General features: G+C 43.7%; 1 protein-coding gene across 1 annotated transcript in view; it reads left to right on the forward strand.

Moving 5' to 3' along the window:
* Positions 1-9109: 9109 nt before the first annotated feature.
* LOC142814458 (phospholipid-transporting ATPase ABCA3-like) overlaps positions 9110-26260 on the forward strand; it is a 67055-nt gene continuing 49904 nt past the window's right edge. Inside the window, exons 1-2 of the mRNA XM_075893221.1 lie at positions 9110-9292; positions 16122-16247. Coding sequence (XP_075749336.1) covers positions 9155-9292; positions 16122-16247 — 264 coding nt within the window. The 5' untranslated portion in view covers positions 9110-9154. The remainder of the gene's footprint in view (positions 9293-16121; positions 16248-26260) is intronic.

The following is a 26260-nucleotide window of genomic DNA, read 5'->3' on the forward strand; positions in this document are numbered from 1 at the left end:
ATAGCGCACATAAAGAAAGTTGTTACGCCTTGGTACGAAGCATGAATTCGTACTGCCGGCGGGCACGTAGTCACCCCAATGGGCATGTGCACTATCGGAGTGAGCATTCGGAGACGTACGTTTCTCGCCAGCTGCCTCGTACCTCATGTCTGTCCTCGAGACTTAACCCTGGGAGTCGATTTTTTGCGGGAGCACGGCGCTATTATCGATTCTCGAGAGCGTACCGTGACGTTTTCGACAGCTGCATCCTCCGACAAATTTGACAACGTCCGTGACAGCACGCTTCGCGTTTCTGCCGACAGCATCACGCTGCCTCCGCGTTCAAGCGTCCTAGTTGGTGTGGTGTCCGACAAGTTACAGGATGGTGAGGTTGTCGCCGAAGGCAACTTGGTGCTTTTGTTCACGCTAGGTGTCTGCACTGCACGCAGCTTCATCACGCTTTATGGCGGACACTGTGCTTACTTGTAATTAATATCACTAACGAGCACCAGCACCTGTTTGTCACACCGCTATCGCTTTCGCCTACCCATCGCAGACGTTTCTGAATGCTTCGCATCTACATCAGCCAACGGCGGGGTTTGACCGACACCAAGTGACGTGACTTCACTACTTGCCAAAGTCGATGTCAACTCGACCCTCTAGAAACAACAGGCCAAGCTGCGTGAACTGCTATATCAATTAAAAGAGTGCTACGCGTCCACTTCGAAGGTTCATCATTCACTGATCAGCAAACACCGAATAATTACGTATACCGACGCCTCGCCCATAAAACAGCACCCTTACTGCGTTTCGGCAAAGGAACGTGACGTGATAAATGCTCAAGTCGAAGAGATGTTGCGAGATGACGTTATCCGACTTTCGAAGAGTGCCTGATCATCTTCGGTCGTGCTTGTGAAGAAAAAAAGTGGATCACTGTACTTCTGCGAGGAACACAGAAAACTTAACAGTGTGACTAAAAAAGACGTCTATCCGTGGCCTCGGATTGACGATTCCCTCGACAGACTACGGCGGGCCAAGTATTTTTCATCGATAGACTAGAAAAGTGGCTACTGGCACATCGAAGTTGATGAACGAGATCGTGAAAAAACTGCCTTCGTTACACCAGATGGCCTATATGAATTTAAAGTGCTTCCCTTCAGCCTTAGTTCTGCACCTTCGACATTCCAGGAAATGATAGACACTGTTCTTACTGGTCTAAAGTGACACACGTGCCTAGTTTATCTTGATGATGTTGTCTTGTTTTCTGCGACCTTTAAGGAGCCCCCGAAGCGTCTACAGAATGTGCTAGAAGTGCTCCGCTCTGCTAACGTGACACTGAAGTCAGAAAAATGTCACTTCGTTTACAAGGAACCTAAGATTCTCGGCCATGTTGTCAGTGTGGATGGTCGACCCTGACAAAAGTACCGCCATGGTCTCGTTTCCTGTTCCACGTGACAAAAAGGCAGTACGTTGTTTTCTAGGGCTCCGCGCGTACTATCGCCGCTTATAGCCAATTTTTCTAGGACTGCTGAACCGCTCACTTGACTCACTCGTTAAGATGTTCCATTCGTCTGGGAGGAAGAACAGGATGCAGATTTCTCTGGGCTACCGGCGTTTGAACACACTACCAGTTCTCGCTTACTTTGATCAAGACTGAAATTCATACTGAAATTTATACTGACGCCAGCAACGTGGGTCTCAGTGCTGTCCTCGTCCAACAACAAGAGGGCACAGAGCGAGTGAAAGAGTACGGTAGCCGCACTTTTTCCCATGCCGAGGTCGACTACTCCACGTCAGAGAAAGAGTACCTGGCTGTTGTAGGGCCCACGATGAAATTTAGGTCTTACCTTTACGGACGCCACTGGAAGGTAGTGACCGACAATCATTCGTTGTGCTGATTAGCCAACCTACGGGAACCGTATGGGCGACTGGCACGATGGAGTCTTCGTCTGCAGGAATGCGTGAAGATGCTGATTTATTGTCCCGTGCACCTGTCGAAGTTTGTGGACACGACACCGAGGATGACAATGGTTTCCTTGCGGTGCCCTATGCACTGAGCAGTAAGGGGCTGATGATTATCATCGACAACAATATCGTTTTGCAGGTTAGCGGCAACGTATCAGACTTGGTTCGTGTGGTCCATCAATGTTGCGCGTTCTACTTATGCACAAATATTTTTGTAGTTTTCTTTGTTACCGCTCGTGCTTCAGTCTCAATAACGTAGGAAGTATAATGGAAAGTTCGCAGAAAATTAATTTAACACAACAATTTCACTCCCTGACGAGAGTGCTAGTGTCCAACGCGCCAGCATCCAGCGTGCCTCTGTGTAGCGTGCCAGGCTTGCAGTACGTCGTCGGCTTGCGCTCGTCCTCGTCTCTTGTGTTAGTTGTCGGAAGTTTTTGCACTAAGAAGTTTAATAATGAATTACCAACAAGCCCAATCCCACACTTAACTTATAGCAGTACCCACCGCCATACTATTCCAGTAATCATGTATGGCCCTGGGCAAGCGACACGGGGTTTTCTAATAGAGAACTGCAAATAGATGTCAAATTCCGTGAATAAAAAGATACTTTGCCACTAACAGGAACTGAACCTGCAACCTTCTCAGAACGCACTCGATGTTTGGCCGATTCAGCGATGGTGCTGCCCTCTCATTCACTTTGTGGATTATTGACGCGATAGCGTTAAAGAGTTCGTTTCACAGAAATTCCGGTGCTGGTTTTGGCGTCAGTTGTGAGCGACAAATGATCTTGTGCGTGACCTAAAAATCGAGAAAGATGCAAATAGCATAAAAAATAAAAACTCTTCATTTTAGTTAAGTTCTAATCTTGGTAGTTTGCGTCGCAAGCAGGTATTCTGCCACACAGCCTAGAGTCTGCTTGTGAAAACAGCTAATCTAAGTTCGTTTGCTTGGAAATGCAATGAAAGTAACTTTAATGCTTCACAAACGCCCACGTCCTACGTGTATTCTTCGATTGAGGCGCAAATGTTGTAGGCCCGTGTGCTCAGATTCGGGTTCACGTTAAAGAACCCCAGATGGTTGAAATTTTCGGAGCCTTCAACTATGGCATCTCTAATGATCATATAGTGGTTCTGAGACGTAAAACTACACATATCAATTAATCTATACATTCTTCACATCGCAACTTGAAGTAATGCAGTAATATTGCCTGGTAGAAAGAAATATTGTCACCGGGCGTCAAAATATGTGATTATTATAATGAGTTCAAAGTTTAAAGCAAGGCACACCCAACAAAAGGCACACATGTCACTGCGCCTATTCCCTTAAGGCCATGTAGTGGGTGCATAGCAAGTTCGGAATGATATCATTCACTAAATGTTTGAAGTATGCACTAGGGACAGGATGTCGCTTAGGAATCCCATAATATTTATGTGCGTGTGTGTGGAAATGTAAAGCTAATATAGTAACGCTGGGATCATCCCTGCCGTAACTCAATTTACAAAACATCGGCCGTGTTACGCGAACGTTGCAGATTTGGCTCTTTTCTCCCAGTTTACTTTAAATTTCTATGCGTAGTTCAAATACAGCTAAAACAGTACCCACCAACGTACCGAATGCCTTCAAGGCTACAACTGTTGGTTCTCAGAAATGATCTAACAAGAACACGAGTGCGAAAAATTCCTCCCTTACGTTCATTCCTGCAAAAATTAGCATAGATAAGCTTGCCATTACTTTCAAGCGCTACTTGTTCTTTCTGCGCCTCATATCAGGTAATGAAACGACAACAAGCGCATGAAATTGTACACATTTAGAGATAAAAATACAGATAGGCAGATGTGTACAAAAGCTGCTTTGGTTCGCAAAAAAAATCCAGCAGGTAAGAGAGGCGAATTCCAGCTTTGAAAAATGTACGCAATTTCGATACATCGCTTTGCCTTATGCCATCAAGAAAAAATGAATAATGCATTGTACACACGCTTTAAGATGTTTTGTTTACAATTTCGTTACATTTACTACATGGCATTGTTATACATAAATTTTCCGCTACGTGCTAAGATGGGGCAAGTACGAAACACGGCGTATATTGAAGCTGCACTTTATTAAAGGCAATAGCCTTTCTTGGGGACCTACGACGCAAAAATTTTGGTCTGTCTGTCTGTCTGTCTGTCTGTCTGTCTGTCTGTCTGTCTGTCTGTACATTTCTCTGTTTGTTCACTCTTAACAGCATCGGGTATTCGAAATGGCCGACGCAATCCGCAGCGCCCACCTTTGTTGCTCAAGATTCAGCATTCATACTTGTGCAATTTTCGATTGAAAATCACTTATTTCGCATGTCTGGGGCACCATAATAACACGTATATATTCTGCATGTTTGCCTTTTACTATAAAAGACATACATAAGTAATTTTAAGGACAGTAGCGCTTATTACGCGGCGCTGACCACGCAACGCTTGCACGGAAAGGCAAGTGTTTCAACGCTTTGCTAAAACGAGACGGTGTTGCACCTATTCGTTGCCTTGCGTTCTACACTTTATCACCTCTGAGATTGGCGCGCACACCCATCTCAGAGCCACGAACTTTGTTTTCAAAAAAGAACTGCCAGATGGTGCTCATGTCTCACGTGTGACGTGCCTTGATGCGCTTGTTCCCCTCCACTGCACGCTCGAGGCACTCTGACACAACGCCTCCAGAATACCATTCACCAATTTTCTTTAGCAGAACATCAAATAAATGTTTTGTTCTCTCTCTCCACATGCAAGATTATCGTTTTTCGACATTTGCAGTATAATTGTAGATACGAGGCCAATTTTTTAACACGCTTTCGATACTTTCTAACGCCTGTAATGACTACGTCATTCTTATCTGTATTTCAGGCAGGTGGGCGATGGTCATGGCATTCGGGTTGTTTTTCATACTCCCTATGGTTGATGCAGAGAAGATGAATTTTATTTTTGGTGCAACTTTGTTTCAATACTTTACTGAAAAGCGAGTAGAGAAACTGCGGACGGCTTTTTATCCAAATGTGGCGTTCAGTAGAATCATAAAAATCATTGCAATCTTCGACGACTTCAAAGGTAAGAAAGGGTAAATATTTTATTCATACATATGAAAAAAAAGCTTGAGACAACGTGTCTGAATCTGTTAACAGTTTAGGCACTAGTTATGCAGCTATACCACGGGCGCTCGACGTACACCCATGAGGTGCCACTCACCAGGTCACGCGGCTGTCTTTGAGTGGTACCTTGAAATAAAAGGTACTTGTTGCATTTTTTTCTAAGAAGTCGCTAATTATACGGTACAACCATTCAGCCATACAGGCGCCGCGAATTAGTAGTCAATTAGTTCTTCGTGTTTTCGGAAAAATTTCATATTATTTTAGCGCGGCTGCTGTCCGTACAGGTGGTAGCATTATAATATAAAGTAGATATTGTCAAAGAGCCAAAGTTTCTCGTTCTAATTATCACTGTGCTGACACACTCCACAAAAGAAAACTACTATGGTCAACTGCTAAAGCAGGCAAAGAAAGCGGTAACAGGGTTGCTCTTGTTTATGATAAGCTTTATGGTGATATATTCATTTTTGTTGGGACGACTCGGTTAACACACGTAGGAAATTGACACATGAGAGTGCAGTTGGCATGCCCACTGGCATTTAGATTTCAGATAGAGCCTCAACATCGTTTGCTTCGCTTCAATGTAGGGAGTGTAACACAATAAATTTATAAACTGTAACAGATTTTGCCCACGCATCATCCACATATATATGTGATACCCTTGTCTTGGTTGCATGAAACCTTTAACGATAGCGATATAGCTTCATCCAACTACCACCATATATGTGATCCCGGTTCTCGTGGTCAGAGAGTGGCTATCATTATCACGCATGTAGGTTTCGTAGTGGTGAGAAACATTTCTAAATTCATGTAATAAATGCGAACCACTTTGTAGCTAACTTCGGTAACATTGAGCGTATCTATATATCTATCTATTTATCTATCTATCTATCTATCTATCTATCTATCTATCTATCTATCTATCTAGTCGCCTATGACTTCTAGCTCTCCTGTTCATTTAGTTAATGGTATCAATAGCAAATTTGGTGTGGCATAACATGACTGTATGACGAGCATGATTGACAAGTCATAACATAATACCATCACATGTATGTCCTGAATGTCATGATTTACATTTCATGGTGTTTTTGCTCTTGCGATGGTTTTGTTCACATGGCATGTTGCAAATTGGCATGGTATGACATGACAGCATGGCGAACACAAGTGACAGACCCTGACGTAGAAATCATGACATGCGTATCATGTAAGTCATGAGTAACGACTACAAGCCACGCTCATGATGCGCTCATGGCCGTTTCACTAGCAGCACAAGTACCAAGTTCTGTATTACGTGATGTGGACGGATGACAAATGTAAATGACACGTCCAATTATGTCATGTAACAACATGACTACACTCCACACTCATGATGCGCGTGCGGCCGCTTCGCTAGCTTCACATACAACAAATTTGGTTTTATAGGACGTGGATTGTTGATAATGGTATGTGTCTGGTGCAAAGTAGACGGAGAAAGTACTTCACAGCAAAAACGACAGGAAAGAATGGAAGAGACGAGAACAGAGCGCTGTGTTCTCGTCTCTTCTATCCCCTCCTGTCGTTTGCGCTGTTAAGCTCTTTCTTCGTCTACCATGCAGCACCACCAGCCCAATCAAGCACTTTGTCTGGTGCAAACATGATCATCATGAGATGCGTGTAATGTAACAACAAGACTGAATGCTGTGCTCATGACGCGCTCGCGGCCATTTCGCTAGCTTCACGTGTACCAAATTCGGTATTATGTGACGCGAACAGACGACATAAGTAAATGACCCGTCCAAACATGATAATGATATTAATGTTTGCGAATAGTATCGTCGCTGTAAATATACAGATATATACATCACTACGTAAGACACCGCGAACATGGTACGCCTACCTATTGTTCATTCATGACTAAAGCAACAACGAAGCAAATTCCATGCGAGCCACATGTTGCGATCGCCGGTGGTCGTTTAGCCGTACTCCTCGAAAGCCTAGCGACGCCGTCGGCCAGTCGACACGGTATGGCATCAACGGAGCACCTGGCTGCTTTGCCGGCTTTCCTGCATAAGCGTCGCTGCTATGTTTGGGTTTGTTGACTCGTGCACCATCACTGTGAATGCTGGTTCAGCCGACTGGATTGAATGCCAGCTGATAGTTCCTCGACTCTGACTGGAGGGGTGTTAAAAATTAGTTTTATATTCATATTAAAAGACCGGCCATGTAAACTTTCATGTTACGGTGTCAATGTTTATTGTTTTTTTAAGCCGAGTAAAAGTCGCCCACTGGCGCTACATTCGAGGTCAAATTTTGTGCTATATATATCCGAAAGTTCATATCAGTAGTGTAGCGCAAGTGGTTAGTGTTTGCGGTGTTTTACTTTGAAAAAATAATGCATGTGTATATATACGTCTGTGTGTTGCATGACCACCATACTGCGTTCTTCAGTTCTGATTTATATGGTATGAACGGTAAATACACTCCACAGGTGCAGGGTCCCCATTTTTTTTTTGTGATTCGTCTAGACGGTTCAACTGTTAGTCCCGCTGGAGCATTCTACTAGGACCAACATTTAAACCACGTGGAGTAAGTGCTAGGGAATACCAGTTGAACCCTTGCAGTTGCTCCCGCAGTTAGTCCAAAATGGGTTCAAAATCTGTGTCAGCCCATTTAGTCCACTAAAGGCCCAATGGCATACCCCACTTCAGTCCTTTTCGGTTGAGTGTGACTGTTACTTGGCGACTAGCATGCCACTGTTTACACACAACTCCTACACAGGTGAAGGATAGTGGTGCGCTTCCTCTTAGTGTTGCTGCTGCCAGTGAGTGGTTGAGGACATTTTCCTTTGATTATTCTATCGTCTGGATGTTGGGTTGGTAAACAAAATTAGAGTCCGCAACAGCTTATGTAAGCGCCATAAAAGGGTCGTGGGTGGTTCATAAACTACTGCGTGTGTCGCTCATGGATCGTCGTATGTTAGAAAGACTTCTGAGGCCAGCGAGTCATGCAAGAAATGCTTTTGAAAGGTCATCGTGAATTGTACTCACGCACTCAGGTGGACTGTCCAATGATGCAAGCAATGCCATCAATAACATTTCCATAAAATTCTGTGTTTCTGGTACGAATCTAACTGGTGCATTGTGCTTTCCGGTGCTACCACTTGTTGAAGTTTGCCATTTCTTGGCAGAATCTGCACATACTACATGAATTATGCTAATGACAGACACTGGTGCATTTATCCAGCCAACTAATACACGCTGAAACAATCTTTTTACTTTTAGGGGTTGTACAAAATTAAAAGACATGCAGCAAATACAGAGTTTACAGCCAGGGAGAGGCCAACTCTGTAAACATTATTTCTCGAGCACTAATTCCGCGTATGAGGTGCTTTGTTTCGTTGCGACACTATAGTTGTCTCGTAATTGAAGAAAGGGTTCATGAGTAGAACCTCTTTCATAATGTATATCCTATCCCATGAGCTGTACAGCTGGAACATGAGATGCAGATACGGCGTTGTTTTGTACTAGTCAGATGTCATAACCGGCTAAACGTGCGATTTCGTAAGAGAAACAAATTGCCTGGTTCAATACATATGTGGCGTTTTATCTAACAATGCAAAAAGTAAATAAAACAAGTGGTCATCAGCTTCACTCCCATTCACGCAACCTTTTTGTTTGCTTCTGATTGAGTGAAAATTCTCCACATCATTTCTGTGACCGAAATACGCCACTGAATTTTTTCTTGACCCTGAGTAGACCCCGGGATGCAACACATTCGTGTTGAAGGTGAAAAGATAAGCGCTGCTACCAAAGACAATTGGCGCCTTCAAGAAAGTGATTTCGCTTACCGAAAGGTGCCTGCAGTTATAAGCCACTTCATCGTTGTTGTACCTTTAAAAGCTAAGGTCTGTGTGTGATTTGTTATTTTGTTGGCTGTTTTGTTTGAAGAATTGAGAGTACTAGCTGGGTTATATGCAAAAGGGTTCGGGCAGCTTTTAAGCTTATTTGCTTAATAAACATATTCTCTGTTATAATAAACAGTTTATAACGTCGTCTTTTGTGCAAATTTCTCGTTTAAGAAACGGCCGACTGGGGCATCATCACCAAGCCGGCTCTGAACATGGACAACGTGACCATTGCTGAAATGTTCATCATACTACTAACCACAACATTTATAATAACCATATTGATTGTTTACTTGTCAAATGTTTTGCCTTGGACTACATCTCGACCGCAGCCGCTTCTGTTCCCTATAATGGTGAGTTGGAGATATCGCTGTAATTAGCAGGACATTTACACCTCAATACGAATAAATAGGAACACACAAAATGACGAGTACGCAATGGCGCTATTCAACACCTTCTGTGGCCAGATAAAATCTATTTTCACAAATCTTTTTCACACAACGTGGCAACAATCTATTTTCATCTTATTGTTATTACCTACAACTTTTTTCACTGAGCAATAAATGTTTAGCAAATGTCATTTGACTTTTTTGCATGAAAGTGTGCTAAAAACAATCACGCCGAATTGCCGACCTATTGTAATCAATTAGAAAACATCAAACACCATCATCATGCTGTCAAGCTTGCGCTCTTCAAAGTTTTAATCTCTTTTTTTTTATTGTCTCGACTTTTCCGATTCCCTTGCTTTTTACCCTCCGCGATTAGCCAAGGATTTCTGTGCGAATTCGCGTCAATCTACTTGGCAGGCTTAGGTTAACTTCGGTACAAAATTACCTGCCTTAATTGCATGGCGCCTTCAAGCAACATTGCTTTCCACTTTCTAAGAGATTCAGGGGGTGCGAGACTCTAACAAGCCCTTCAGGTGCTGTTTTGCAAAGTGGTATTTGATTTAGATTTTTGCTTGTTTTTCGTATTGCACCCATCTCTCAGTAGTTTTCTTAGTCAATAAAAACACTCACGCCAGCATGGTTGATACCGGCCGTACACCCGAAGTTATCACGAGCGTACATTGTGCGGTTGTGTGGTTATTGAGAGTCGCCTCCTTTGCCGTTACCACATACCTTACTCTATCAAAATGTCACTCTCCCCCCACCCATTTTCTTTATCGTTGGCCCAAAAAGAATAAAAAACGTCAGCGCAGCACCGAATGCTGCCTCTGGTCTCGTATCGCAATGCACGTCGCAGCCACTTTTTCGTTGAAGTTTATTGTCTTCGTTTCTTGTTTTTTTTTTTTGCACCCCCACCTCTTTTTTTATTGGTACCATTCAACCATCGCTTCATGTCCATCGTAGTCACCGATAACCGGTTCATGCGACCTTCCTGCGTGAATATTGGTTGCAATTTCGTTCAACGTATTACATTTGAGGGCACTCAAAGCACAGCGCGTTAGACGGCTATTACGAAATTTTTTTTAGAATTTCGCACACTTTAAACAAACCCCGAAAAAAAATAACCAGCGTCGTTATCTTACTGTCTCTTGAAAATTTTGTTATTTATGAATAAGACCTAGCGTCTTGCATGGAAAATTTTTCTCTAGAGTCAGTATTTAAAAATGTAATAATTAAGCAATCTTTGTTAATTGCCGTTCTTGACGGATCAAAAGAATATTTCGACTTGCTACATACCCCTAAGAACAATACTGCGCTAGCTGGACATTCTTCATCATTCTCATTCTTCATTTTGTATTGCTTGGTGCTTTTTAGTTGAAACACCCTGTATGCGCATTCAGAACTGAAAGAAGTTTGAAGGGGAGGCAGTAACCACCTGTTAAAGCTACTCTTAGCACTGCGAGCCAAACGCTTATCGCATGTGTCTTGTAAGTCAGTCATTACTGGTGATGAGCCGAGACCCGAGTGTGGCGTTAGCAGGGGGTGAAAGAGTGTATCACTTTAGACGGTGTGCAAGCGTGACCAAGAACTTGTTTCGATTTGATTGATTGATTGATTTATGTGGTTTAACGTCCCTAAACCCCGATATGATAGTGAGAGACGCCGTAGTGGAGAGCTCCGGAGATCTCGACCACCTGGGGTTCTTTAACGCCCCCCAAATCTCAGCACGTGGGCTTGCAACATTTTCGCCTCCATCGGAAATGCAGCCGCCACAGGCGGGATTTGATCCCGCGACCTGCGGGTCAGCAGCCGAGTACCTTAGCCACTAGACCGCCACGGCGGGGCAAGAACTCGTTTTAAGCAAAGATCAATATTGCAAAGAAGTTGCAGTTCTGTCTCACATGTAGGCAGAATGCTTGTCGCGCTAGTCGTCAAGAAGGCAGCGACAATTAGGTCCATTGTGAGCAAGTCCTTGCTTTTATCCTATTATACCTTGGTAGTTCATCCGAAGTGACCAAAAGTGGTGAAAATTGAAGACTTTTAAAGTCTCTTTGCAGTTTAAACTGAAGGCCAGTCAACCTTGGGTTTGTTCTTTACTAATTTCTGTCATTTTCAAATCACGACAGGGACCTTCATGCACAGTTAGTGACCATTTACCAATGTTTTTCTCAATGAATGTTCCAACGCTACCACTGAGCAACCACAAGCTTTTAGTAATAGTGTATAACAGGTGCTGCACTTGCTGCTTCGCGCAACGATCCTAAAAAATTATTTTAACCACACACTTTAATTAAAAAATGCCAGTAATGCCTACAAGAAGACAGGGCGCCAAGATACACGCACATTTTCAACCCTTGTGTAGCTACATCTATATATTTAAAAAAAGACTGTGAAGTCTAAATATAACTTCTTTCTTTTTCCAATGAAATACACTCATATGAATGATTATATACCTGTGCCTGCGCTCAGTGTATTATCAAGCTCTAGAAAAATTCTGCACTGTGAGAACACTTAATGTATAGACAACTACCACCTTTTCATGTCCTGTCAATTTGAAGTTCGAAAAAAAAAACATGTTGACTGCAGTTCCACTTTTATAACTAAAGTATTTTCACTCACTTTCAGAGTGCTGCTTTCGTAAAGAATTATTTCTTCCGTTTCCCAAGGCGTTCGAACTTTTAAATGTTATGCTACTTTAGAGAATCTATGGTACTGTGGCATATTTGCAAGATGTTTCAGCGCTTGAACAAAGGAAAAAGAACATGGTAGACCGAAAGACCGCTGTCTACCCTGTCCTTTTTCCTTTGTTCGCGCGCTGAAACATCTTGCAAATATGACTATGCATTAAGTAGCCCAAGCTTCCACTCTTGCGAGTTACATTTCTAGCAGCGCTCTTTCTGGCTGGTGCCAAATGGCTGGTGCCAACTGGATATATATTATGTAATAGAAAACGAATGGTCAAGCTACATAACAAGCACTAAGATATAAAACCGAATTTTTGTGTTATACCACAAGAAAGCATATAAGGGCTGCTACTTTTTAACATGCACATGAATCAAATGATGACCATAAACCCAAGTGTTAGACTTATGGAGAGACAAATCATAGCAGCATCTTGTTTTAAGGAAGCAACATGTATGAGTTAACTCAATCATGCAAAATCTAGTCATGTGCACGTTCATGAAGAAAAGGACAGAGGTGGTAATCTACAAGGCTAGAAATATACTATTTTTTGTAGTGTTAGTAAGTTTTAGCTCCAACAGAAAAGAAGCAGTTAATCAGTGAAAGCTGCTACGTTTAATATTTGCATCAAATATGTCAGAGGAAGCTCATGTGAAGTGCATTACTGAACAATTCGCGTTATCTCGTTATTGATGTCGAGAAAGGGCTGAAATTACGACTGAGATCGGCTAATGGTACGTATTGTGTATAAATGGGTCTCGTTTTTTTTTCCTTTGCAATCTATAGTTATATATTGTTCAACGGCTTAATTGTGACAGCAAAACTTTTTTCTGTTAAAATATTTTGCTAGCATATAAACAAAGATAAATGACACGTATAACTGCACAATCAACGGTTACCTTTAGGGGCGCAGCATGAATTCGTAGGTTTGATCCTGGACTCATTGCTCACTTTTGTATCTCACATCAAGTGTATACTAGTGCACAAACCTTGATCAATATTTTAAATGTGCTATCACAGTCTTTGTGCAGCAGATACAGAAAGCTCGATTATTCTATATGAAATCTTCATTAACAGACGTTGTAGATTGCCTTGTCGGCGACGCCAAGTACCCCGACTTTGCTTACCCGGTCCAGCATCTAGACAATCGCGTATATGCGGGTGCCTATGAAACAGCAACAAGATAGAACGATGGGCTTGTTGCTAGTTCATATTCGTTTCTCGAAGTGGGACTGCGGAGGAACACGCACAAGAGGCGAAGCAGAAGCATATTGCACGAGCGCTGTGTGCCTTTTCTTTGCCTCTTGTGTGTGTTCCCCCGCGCTCTCAGTTTGATGAACGAATATTTCAAACAAGCGCCATAGAAAGCCTGTATATTGTAACGAATGGGTGGTCACTTCACTTCCAGAAGTATTATATGTTTTCATTGCGATAGAGTTCATATGAATACTCTCGGCAGCATTTCGCCGTCAGGGTTGGCGTCAACATTGCCGTCGCTCACAGTATATGTATTTATATCTATATATATATATATATATGAAAACGCAAGAAGGAAAAATAATCCAGAAAAAGTCTCCGGCGCACGGAATTGAACGTGGGAGCTCTGAAGTCTGAGTGTGAGGCATTAACCCCTGAGCTACGAAAAAGCAGCTGCTTCAGGGTTCAAACGGCAAGATATTTATACCTACCGCTCACCGCTTGTAACGGGCCTCGCCAGCATCACCAGCAAGATGGCACAATAAAGCGCGTCGCAAAATCGTCACGACGCGGCGGGGTGTGCTCTCATCTCTCTACGCGTAAGTTGCCCCGCAGAGAGGAGGGGAGTGGGCGCTCACTCGCGCACCTTTATCTCGCGGTGAGGAGGAACCTACGCTTTGGCTGTCCTTGAGCTTTCATCAGAACTATTCTGTTGTAATTTGCTGCAGAGGAGTCTTCGTTTGCGAAAAGGAACGCTTTCAGACAAAGCAAAGTAACAACTAAGACGCTTATTCGCGTTCATTTGTACCTGTGAGTACGCTTGATGCGTAATTTGTCCGTGAGAAACGCGGGGTACGTTTCGATCTACTTGCCATTCGGCGCGTGACCTTTCAATTTGTTGCGATCGCGTTCATTGCTTCTCCTTTGCGGCAAAGCTGTGACTTCTTTTAATTATCGCCAACTGAACAGAAAACAAAACACCCTTCACATGGTTTCACCTGGTCTGTTCTTCTTGACAACCGTCCCTCGTTGAGACAACCGTACTTAGTTCACGTCAGGGCCCTAGTTGAGGAAATGGGGTTTCTCTTCTGGAAGACCTTTTAATGTCTCCTGTTGCATATCTGTCGTCATGATAGTGGCAAATTATACATGGCGAGGTGTCTTTCACATAGGGTACAAAGAACACGCCTATTGCACATATCCGACGTACTTGTTGGAAATTCTATACATTTACACTTGTCCTCAATTATATACAGATGCCTCAAACAGTCATACTTCTGCGTCATTGACAGTGGTCGGTCTAACGTCTTCAGATCCGGTGTTCTGCATTCTAATACAAGTATGTTGACCACAGAAGCCTATGCAGTACTTGCGGTCGTTACTCAGCTTCAACAATTAAATTACAAAAGGCAGTAGTATATACCGATTCTCTAATTCCACACATTAAACAGCTTGTCGTAGTACGCAGGTTGCCAGGGCATCACGAGGTTCAAGGCACTTGATGGTGAATCAGCTTGTCGCATCCGTCCACGAAAACGCGGCCGATACGCCCATGCCCAAACCTGTGTTAAACTTGAAACCTTTGCTCAAACAATTTTCGGGGCTCATTGGAAGATCACCTGGAATAGGCGAACTTTAAACAAACTACTTGTTATGAAGCCACACCTTAGCAACTGACCACCAGTATCAAGGTTACCACGAGCAGAAGTAATTCTGACAGGTTTAAGAATAGAGCACCAACAGAGTATATAACCACGCCTTTTGTATTGCGGTGGTTCAAAATTTGCGTGAAATGTGGAGAACCACTTACCTTGCTTCACATTTTAATCCACTGCAAAATAATTACACTATCTCAGAAAAAAGCACTTCCCATTACTCTATCGAGAGCTAATAACACATCATCCAGCAATGCATATTGCTGGAGCTTTGATCCTTAACCATCATTCATTATTCGCGTGTTTAAGTGATATTCATATTTTTTCACGTGATTCACTCTCGTGATCCGAAGCATCACCTCTGATGAGAGGTTCCTGCTCAGGTAGATACTTTACAAATATCCTGTTTCGCTGCCCTAGCATTCTAGTATGCTGACAAGGCATTCAAGCTCATAGCATACTTCCACACTTTACTTCATGATACATACAGAGTAGCATGCCAGGATTGTATAGACGCCGGTGACAATCTCTGTTTTTCCTAATGAAAAGTCCCTCTCTCTCTCCCTGCATAACACCTTGGTATTCGTTATTACTGCACACATTTCACATAACTCTCCCTTTTTATTACCTACATGTTTCACCGATGTTTATCACGTAAAACTTAAGGCCCCTTTTAGAGCCAGTTAGCACAAGAGTTGCCCACATTTTTTTACTTACTAAACAGTGCTCCGTAGCCATCAAATGGCTACTGCGCCGAAAACCCCATACATCATCATCATCATCATCAAAATTATTCAAGATTTTTAGTATTACATATGACACGAACGGTTGCAAGCACGTCAACTTCACACGACAAAAAGTTTAAGACCTTATTCATTTCAGAATTAAGCTCAGAATTTAGAGATCATTCTCAATACTACAGGAAAAAGTGACTGTCAAAAATTGATATTCAAATTGCGTTGTAATTTTTAATAGACCAGTATTTCGTCTGAAATTTACGTTTGCGTCGGTTGAATGTATGTTCAGTTTATGCAGTTATTCTGGGTGCATTCGGTTACTCATGGATTCTGTAAGTTCGTAAAACTATGGCAGAAGCTCACATGATTACGAAATATCCAACGAATATTGCATGGCTTACCAGAGACGATCTAAATTGTTTACACATTTTTAAAGTTCACATTGTCTTTGTTAACTGCTTTTTTTTACTATTTTCTGGCTAGTCACGCTTGTTGTGTTGGCACGTGTGCTCCTTCTTGCAGCCGAGTTATTGGTTCCCACCAGCCTTCGCAACGACTGCTACCGGAATTGAAAAACATGAAAATGCAGCTCGCTTCGAACCTCTGCCACAACTGGATGTTGTAATAGAGTGCAAGAATTTGGTGAAGGTAAGTTTGGGTGCATCTCACAAGCTGAAAAGTACTTTCAGTAAGAAAACGTGAAGCAATGGAGAAATGCACGCTACCGCGCATTCTGCATGACACGCCTGTTTTTGAGTGTCAGCGTTTATATCGGCCCATTTTGCTATGGTACCCTGTTGGCAAATCAGCGTTCAGAAGCATTATGGAAGAAAAAAAATACTACAAGTACTTTTGAAAGCATTTCTAATAAAATATTTTAGCAGATGCAGCGTTAGTAAAGGCGTCATATTGGAAATTGCCGCTCATCAATGCCTTGAAAACTTATGGCCAATGACATAGGCCCTAGTACTTTATCCTTGATGAAGCGCATTAACGGGACGAAAATCTCTCGTATCCAGCTTTTGAATTACATACGCATTTGAATGAAACAACCAAAACATCATGAAAATATTATTATTTCAAAATACGCAAGCGACGAGTCTGTAAAGAGAAGCCTAACCTATATAATTTTAAATGTGCACTAAAATATCTCGTTCTGTATTTGAGTTGGACATGGATACGAACTCCTACTTTATTGAAAACTTTTAGTCAAGCCAAACATATGTTGTTTTAATGTTAAATATACAGGATGGATCAGTTTAACGTGATACCTGTGAAAGTGTTCAGGCAGTTGCCATGTAGGTGCTCAGGTATGGCGCAAAGTTATAGTTTCTGCACAGCCTTGTCCACAAAAAAAAAGAAAAATATTATTGCATAACACGGACAGTTAAGACACGCAATATACTTATAGCAGAAAAATAACATAAACATTCAGTTACTTTCCAATGCTACAATAAACAGAAGAACATAAATATTGATATCCTCGTTCTCATATAGCATAAGAGTACATGAATACTGCACATGTTCCGCGTTCGTATATGAGATCAATATACAGTACATATAAAAGGCGAATCGTTTTGCGCATCACCGGTTTTTTAAGGGCTAGCTCGAGGTAATGGCGAAACAGTAATGTGATATGCACAAGCACATAGGATTCACAGAAAAGCCTATTGCTCAAACACAACGTGAATTAAACCAAAAGCATAACTTTTATTTGACCGCCAACACAACGCTTAGCTGTAGCATTATGTGAATGATGTCTCCATATCACGAGATTACTGGGTGCTCCATTACGTGAGGAACACCAGTGAAAAATTAAGCAGTTCAACAATGATCAAGCATTGCCCCCAAAATATGGATCATCCCTACACGTGAAGGTTCTCTGTGCTGCTTCTCTTCACGTACTTGCGGTAATAGTGCATATACACAGAGCATTTTTTTATGTCGCAAGTGCGTAGAATATTGACGATCATAAAGTAACGGAGGACAAGATGGTAACCTAGTCGAATTCGTGAAACTCTAGATATGGACATAGGAGGCAGGGCATGGTCTGTTTTAGATAGTTTTTTTTCACATTCATATCAGTTTCCACCTTTTTCAATTATCCGCCAGTGCTTCTGTATTGTATAACTGCTCTATATGAATGTTCCTTCTTAGAATTTATCCTCGACTTCAGCCAAAAATATTCCGATTATGTTATGCATTTACGCAAAAACTTAGCGTTTGGTATTAAAATTTTAATCGGAGCACGTAACTATTTTAACACTTTTACTTTAATTAGGGTATAATATGTTTTGTTTACATTCATAATAATTATCGCGTCAATACTTCGAGAAGTTTATACTTAGCGCACTTATATTATATTGCACCAATTCAAACCTAAGCTACTAAACTAATAGCTTTCAGTTCATACCGTTCTAGTGCATCATCATTACTTCGAAATATAAAGATAGTTTCTACTGTTAGTTTATTTGAATATCATCTTATTGTCATGCTGTTCAAGTCACTGAATCATTTTGTACCATGAAGTGTCTTTCATCCTGATGCTTAGACTCACTTTAACCGTACTAGATTTGCTTAAAATGGCATTATTTGCTACCTACTATTCCTACTAATTTTCACCGCCACACTTATTTTTCAGCGTTAATATTATAAAATTCATTACCATTTTACAAAACAAAATGCTCAACGATTGGTTTATTTAACAATTGTATTTGCATTCGATGAAATACTAGATATTTTTTCCTGTTATGCCCCTCTTTTTCTTTACTTCTTTCTTAAGTAGTGATGGTTTTATTCGTTTACTCATATCTTTGTTTTCACTGTTTCTGCTAATCGAGTATTTCTTGTTATCCCATTTTGAACGGTAGGTCCCCCTGCAGCCTTGTGCTTTCCTACCTCCTTCTGTAAATATACTTTGTACTGTGTTCCCTTTTTTTGTACTAATAACTGAGATAAACTTGAAACTTGAAAAACTATGAAGTCTGTAAAAATCGCACACACAGATCATGGCAAAGGGCTCTCATCTCTTGGACATTGTCCAAGATCTTTAACCACATAGACGCGTATGTACCTTTAACCACATACATTCGTAATTAAACGGAGAAGGATGACTAGCAGAGTACAAAAAAATGGCAGCTTATCCACGGAGTGAACGATGGAAAGGGGGGCGAAGCATCCGTCCGCCCATTTGTTCTTGCTTTCGTCCGTCCATGCGTGCGTCTGTGTGGCTGCCCGTGCATCCATCCGCCCATTCGTGTGTGCATCTGTTCGAGTATCCGCACGTCCATCAGTGCGTCCACCCCTACGTCCGTCCATGCATCCACCCCTACGTCCATCGTTGCGTCCATCCGTCCGTCCAGCCATCCGTGCGTCCGTCCATGTATCTGTATGTGTGTCCGTTCGTCCATCTAGTCAACACTCCAAGTACCACCATCTCGCAACATTTTATCATATACTCCTCATATATAAGCACCGCCATCCAGCGGACATTCCAAGGACTGAACAAGAGGAGGCACACGCACACTTTCTTACGGCTTGCGCTTCGTGTCTACTTCCCACCTTTAACCACCTCGAGTTCATGGTATATACTAGTTCACTGTATTCATGGCACTGCGGCCCAACGCTCGTTAACCTTTCTAAAACCAAAGAGGTTACGCCCAGCGAGTATAACGTAGCAACCCTTTTTTGTCAGATAGGGCTCAATGTACATGCCAATGGCTGCTAAGGGCGAATAAGAGACAGGAGAATGCGGCTTTTAGTTAACGCGCACGCTACGAATATTTTATTGTTCAACAACGCACAGAAGAAATCTCCCACCAGCACCACCTTGGAGGTCAAAATGCAAGACTGGTTACACACTACTACTACGTCTACGAGGGACGAACAGGTGCCGCTATAAGGAGCTTCGCCTCTAAAACCCAAGCGCACTTTCAAGTAACTGGTTATGCCATGGGAGTCCCAGCGGTGCCAAGCGCAATCCGAGCTAGTGAAAGTGACGTGGCCTTACTGTGTTCAGAGCGTGCCAGCAATTTTTTAAAGTTCTTACTTCACTTTTTCTTGCTTTCATTGCATATACAGTTGGTCCCACTAATAACAATATTCAAGGTTGATGAAAATGTCATTATTATACCAGCTAGCGACTATAATATGCTTGCATGAAAAGAAAAAGAAAATATGTGGATGTTGTGTGAAAACTATATGAGATATGCCAACAAGGATCCGCATGACGATGCTGCTGATTTTTGGGACATGCTTTGATATTTAGGTGCTATTTGGGGACCACAGCAGGCCACCTAAAGCCATTAGATGTGACCTTCTAAAGTTACAAATGCTGAAAGCCTTCGCCTCCAGAACGTTTTACACAAATTTTAAGTGCGAAAATTTGTTAAAAGTGTGCCCTGGGGCTATATGCAGAATTTGCCGAGTTTCACGAAACTCGGAATATTCCCGAGCTCCGGCGACCACCTTATGAACGAGCCAACAAAACGAAAAAGTCGAATCCAGCCTTAGCATGCTCCGTTTCATTGATTACGATGAAACCAGTCACATCGTCGAAGGCGGTCGACTACGTTGCGCGGTGATTTCAAACCAGAGGAATCATTTTTCATGTGTTTGTCGTTCCGCTGAGATCAAATGTACACCCATGCAATGAAAGTGTCAGAAACTTTTCGTGATTATATTTTTAGAGGCGAGGGGGTTTAGAGTTATTTTGAAGCTTTTAATGCTTGCAGTAAGCCTGTTTTAAAGAAACTAGCACGGTGGATTCGGAGATCAGCCCTGGCCGAGCGTCTTTCAGCATCGTGACCACAGCTAACTCAAAGACCACGTGTCGATCTGTACATGCAAGCGAGGCCACGTTCCAGTCTATACATTCAAGCGTGCTGTATGGCTGGTGCGTGTCGTCTTTGTCGTGATCACCCGCTAGCCCCCGAGCACGCGCGGCTGGCTAATTAGCTATTTAGTAAAACGGTATACTTCGCTAGTTAGGCAAGGACACGCTATGATCAAGCTAATTATGCCAAGTCTTGGTAAGGCCCAGGTAATTACGTCACGTCTTAGAAGATTGTGCTTCTGATGCGTAACTTATAACCACGCTACAGCATGCTAATTAGCCCTTCAAATATATTGACAATTAGTGTCCTGCTAATCAGGATTACGTTATATAGCTTCATGCTGATCATTGCCTTGCTAATTGCGCTGAGATAATTGCATTTTAATCGAAGCCTAATTGTTGAAGCCAAGACAGCTCAGTGTAATGATCAATAAGGCTTGTCACGAGGCTAGTTCATGGGCATGCTCTCGTGTAGGTTCATGTAAAGCAAAAGCCACCGATGACATAACCATCATCGGGAAATGAGCTGACGAGACCATATGCTTCCACCCAAAATCTTCAAAACTCAATATATTCAGAAACCCCTAAAAGACAAACAGCAGACAAGGAACACAGCATACATAACTAGAAAGAAGTTAGCAAGAAGAACAAACGGCTAAAGACGTTACCAGTGCATGGACATAAATGTTCAGAGGAAAATAAGCCTTGTACCGACATAGCGGGACGCGGTGCTTGCAGCGAAGGCTCTGCTACCAAGGCACGGACGCACTAACGCTAACGATGACAGCAGTGATGCGGGGCTTGCAAATGATGCGACAGAGTAACGGGGAAGACGCACTCGTGCAGCAGGGAAAGAATGGCGATTAGCTTGAGACGCTCACGTGGTTGACTGGCACTGAAGGAAGCGTCGGGCTGGTCGAAGTCCATGACCTTTCGGCGTTCGGCAGCCACAGCTCGCACACGAAGCCGGAGACGTTTCTTGGCCAACGACAGAAGACCAGAACCAGTCTGACCCACGTCAGGTGACGAGAAGAAGCTCTGTGTCCAGGTTGGAGCCCTTTGGGACCTTGATGCAGGAGCTCTGCTGGCCGCCACTCCCACGCCCTGGCCACCTTCTTCACTCGGTCCCGACTCGGCCACGTCTGCCTATAGCTTCGCTATTTTTCTCCAGTGGCTCTCCTAAATCTCCGTGGAAGGACCTCATTCGACTAAAATGTTCACGCCCACACGTGCCGCAACCAAGCGTTATGTTCATCTTGTTATGGCTGAGGGAGTGGCGCACTTTTTAAACGCACACAATCACACGACAAGGCTCAGTCATTTAGATCTATCAAACTTCAGACAGAGTTGATGCGGTCTTCACTTCAAAGCCAATCACGCACATGAGTAGACGACCACCTTAAAAAGCTGCGAGAAGCTAGGCTATCATAAACTTCACCATGGCTCCAGCCTTGCACATGTAGTGTAAGCTCTCAAAGTTATTTTATATGCAAAGAAGCTACACCTTAAAGTTCACGCGGTTGACTGTCCCACTGGCTCCATCACAATCCGAGTTTAACTAAGGGCTTCTCAGAATCAACGAGTCTGCATCCGAGCTCACGCGTCAATCAGTTACTTTGACAGACGATCGCTCTGGAGATCTGGTATGCCCACCACGTTTGCTCTTGCCGAGGAGCAGTACTCACGTAGAGTGGCACGATTTATTTATCAGCTTCATTGCGCAGGCTATGCACACATGCACACAGAAGTAGAAGTGATATCACCACACGGCTACGATGTTTCGCATTCACTTTCACCACGCTCATGACGTTGCCAATCACAGCCATGTTAGCGCCATGATGCGAGCGCCCCTCGAGACCACCTGTCCTTTTATTTATATTCAATACTTGAAACGAGCAAAACGAGCAGCTTAAGAGTGCAGCGTGTGCACGCTTGCTGTCTTCGAGAGTGGAAATTTCTATTCTCCAGGTGGAACGAAAAAACCTGTCCGAAAGAAGAAAAACGAACATGAACATGCCTGTGGGAGGCACGTGTTGACTTGACAAAAAGATAGCGCGGCAATCATGCTGAAGTCACTGCACTGTTAAAATGTTGACTGAATGGCGACGCTCACGTATTCACACATGCTGCTTTTTTGATAACCACTGCAAATGTCCAACATGCGTTTCCTATGCCACGCACGTTCATGTAGTCATTTTTATCAATGCGGCTACACGTGCTCCGCATTGTCTCCATGCAATGGCCACTGCAGAGCAAGCTCAAAGCCAACTAGTCTGCCGAAAGTTCGGGTCATGCTGCATCGCACCCCTGGCCAGAACCGAATAGGACCGTGCTACTTGAAAAAACAGGGCTTTCATCAGGTGAGGCCACCGAACTATTTATTGTGGCTCTTTGAACCAAAACATTAAGCACTGTGGTTGCATGTAGCGGAAACTGACTTACACTTATATATTTACCTGTTTGTGTGCTGTTCGGCAAACTTTCTAAACGAAAAAAAAAAGCCACCGCATTCCAGCGCCGTGGCGGATTTCAAAGGTCAGCTCTGCCGCAGTGCCACACCGCTATTGAGTATAGCATACCATGGACCCACAGGTGTGATGGCGAACGTTGAGATAGTTGGCGGGGAAGCATGAACTTCTTGTTTTCAAATACAATCGTCTCTCTTGGGAACCTTCGACAGAAAAATTTTGCTCTGTCTGTCTGTGTGTACAGTTGTCTGTTTGTCAACCCTAACGATATCTCGAACGGCACCAAACGGCCAACCCCATCCGCAGCACCCACCAATATTGCTCAAGGTTTAGCGTTCATAGTTGTGCGATTGTCAATTAAAAAGCAATTATTGCGCATATCTGAGGCACCGCAACAACGCTTCAATGTTTTCTATGTCTTCCTTTATACTAGAAGAGGCCCACACAAGTAACTCTAAGGAATGTAGCGTTTAATCGCGCTGCGCTGACAGTGCAACGCGATGCTCAAAAAGGTGTTTCCAACGCTTTGATACGACGTCACAGTGGTCGCGTCTGCCCGTCGCTTTGCGTTCTACACCTTATCACCTCCTAGACTGGCGCGCATCTTTCTCCGCGGGCTGCACGCCTTGGTTTTCGAAGAAAACTGCCAGATGGCACTTGTGTCTAACGTGCCCAGATGCGCTCGTTCGCCTCCGCCACACGCTTGAGGCACTCTAACGGAGCGCCTGCAGAATACCATTCACCAGTTTTCTTGCGCAGAACATCAAATAAACGTTTTCTTCACTCTCTGCAGACGCAATACTATCGTCTTTCGAAGACATTTGCAGTGTATCATGTAGATTCGAGCTAATTTTTTTTTCATTCTCTTTGAGAATTTCGCATTCATTTCCCTTTCGGCATAGACAGATATCAGCCAGAAATCATCAATATAACAAATCATGATGCATGGGGGTGCTGCTGCGAGCGGTTTATTTCCGCATTGAAAACATACAACAGCTGACGTTCCAGCGGCACCCTTCGTAGTTAGCGATATTTTGTTAAAACCAATAATAATACAAGTGCGTTCCATTGGATATGTTCTTTTCTTACTTTTTGTTATTTTAAGGGCGAATACTCTTTTTGTCTAGCCTTGCCCTGCGTCAGGCGTAACCTACAGTATCTCCCGAACAGCATAACAGATTGCGCTGTCTCATTAATATTTCTTGCCTCATTTCTTAAATGGCATCGGTCCAATAGACTTGTGCGCAATCGAATGCACGGATGGACGGACGGCTGCCTGGACGTACGGGCGGATGGATGAACAGACGGACCAATGAACGGAAACACAGACGGATGGACGCACCAATGCACAGACGCACCAACGAATGCACGAACGGGTAAACGAATGCGCGGCCGGAGAGTAGAATGCTTCGCACCACTCTCATTATTGACTATTTGGATATGGTGCGACTTCTTTTGCTGCTTATCGTTGCCACGTCTTTATCGTTAGCTGATCAAGCCTAAACCAAACAATAACTGCCAGCATTTCACGCCCAAAGCCTACTATCCTTACTTGCACTCTTTTATTTGAAGAGGATAGCCTGTTTGACTTTCCTGTACAGGATATACTGCTCCGTCCAGGCCACCTTGCAACTTGTTTGCTGCTTCACGAAGGATGCCCACAACTAAAAAAAGTGTTGCATGCACAACACTTATGCTTCAATGCACTCCAGATTGTGTGCAAGCATCCGCGATAAAAAAATCACAGCATATTCATGGAGCGAACGATGATGAGTGGGGCGAAGCGTCCCTCAGTCTGTCCGTGCTTTCGTCAGTCCATTCGTTCTAGCTTCCTTCCGTGCGTCTGTCCATGCGTCCATCCGTGCCTCCGTCTGGCCGTGCGTGTGTCTGCCTGTATGTCTGTCCGCTCATTTGTCCTTCCGTCCATGCGTTCGTCCATGCGTCCATCCGTCATTCCGTGCGTCTGTCGTCTGTCTCTCTGTTAGTTCGTTCGTCCATCCATCTAGTGAACACTCCAAGTACTGCGTCTCGCATCTTTTCATCATATATTCAACATATGCGAATACTGCCACCCTGCGAATATTTGAAGAACGTAACGACACATGGGTACTACTTCTACGACGACCACATGGGACATACGACCCACGGCGTAAGAATCTTTGCTCCTAAAAATACAGCTTATCCAAAGAGTGAACGATGTGGAATGCGGGAAGCTTCATAGGGGTTTATTGCTAAACCCACTAATTGTCTGTCCATCTGTCTGCCTGTCTGTTTGAAAAATGTGAAGATAGGCAGGTGATCGCTGACGTCGAGTGATAATGTACCGCTCGTACAATTATCACTGGGGGCGTTTGTGGTGTGAGGAAGAAGATGGACACATACGGAAGCACATTGCCATCACCTGGCTCGCTCGGCTGTTCGCTTACTGGCTACGCTTTGCCTGCTGCTGCTGCTGCTATCTTCCCGGTCACTGTGTACCTGAATAAACCCCCGGAATCAGTGGTAGAGCTGCTGGGTTGCGCCAACCGGGAACTTCGCAGCCGGAAACTCAAGCCAGCCTCTGCTATGCCGGATGAAGTATGAAATCAACCACAGCAACAAGTTGCTGACCTGGTGTCCACATTGGTCTGCTCTGACCCATCGCGTCAACGCGACCCACCAGTCTTCAGTGATGCAGAAGAGGAGGATGTCGAAGATTGGCTCGCCGAATATGAACGGTAAGCGTGATCAACCACTGGGATGACGCTGCGAAGCTCAGCTACGTGTCATTTTATTTGAGTGGCGTCGCCAGTGTGTGGCATCGAAACCACCAACGCGACTCCCCGACGTGGGCTGCTTTTAAAACGCACGTGACGCAAGTATTCGGGTGCGCCGCTGTTCGCAAGCTTCGAGCCGAGCAACGGTTGCGTGGCTGCGCGCAGCAGAATGGTGAAACATTCACAAGCTACATTGAAGACGTTGTCAACCTGTGCAATCGCGCTGAATTCGCAATGGCCGATGCCGATAAGATCAGGCGTATCTTGAAAAGGATTGAAGACAACGCCTTTCAGATGCTGCTGGCAAAGAACCCGTCCACAGTGTCTGAACTTGTGAGTCTCTGCAAAGTTTCGATGAGCTGCGCAAACAACGCACAGCCACGCGCTGCTCTCAACCACAGGCGGCTTCAATGTCGGGATTGGTTGTTGCTCCTGACAACTCATATCTGCTGAAACAGATTAATGATTTCGTTCGTGAAGAGGTCGCTCGCCGGCTTTCGCTGATGCCGCTAGTTCACGACCAGTCGAATTCCCCGTTGGCGCCCTCTCTCCAAAACATCATCCGGGACCAGGTCGCCGAAGAGGTCTCGCCTTCGCTCCATC

The sequence above is a fragment of the Rhipicephalus microplus genome, chromosome 4, assembly GCF_043290135.1.
Source record: "Rhipicephalus microplus isolate Deutch F79 chromosome 4, USDA_Rmic, whole genome shotgun sequence".
Lineage (NCBI taxonomy): Eukaryota > Metazoa > Arthropoda > Arachnida > Ixodida > Ixodidae > Rhipicephalus > Rhipicephalus microplus.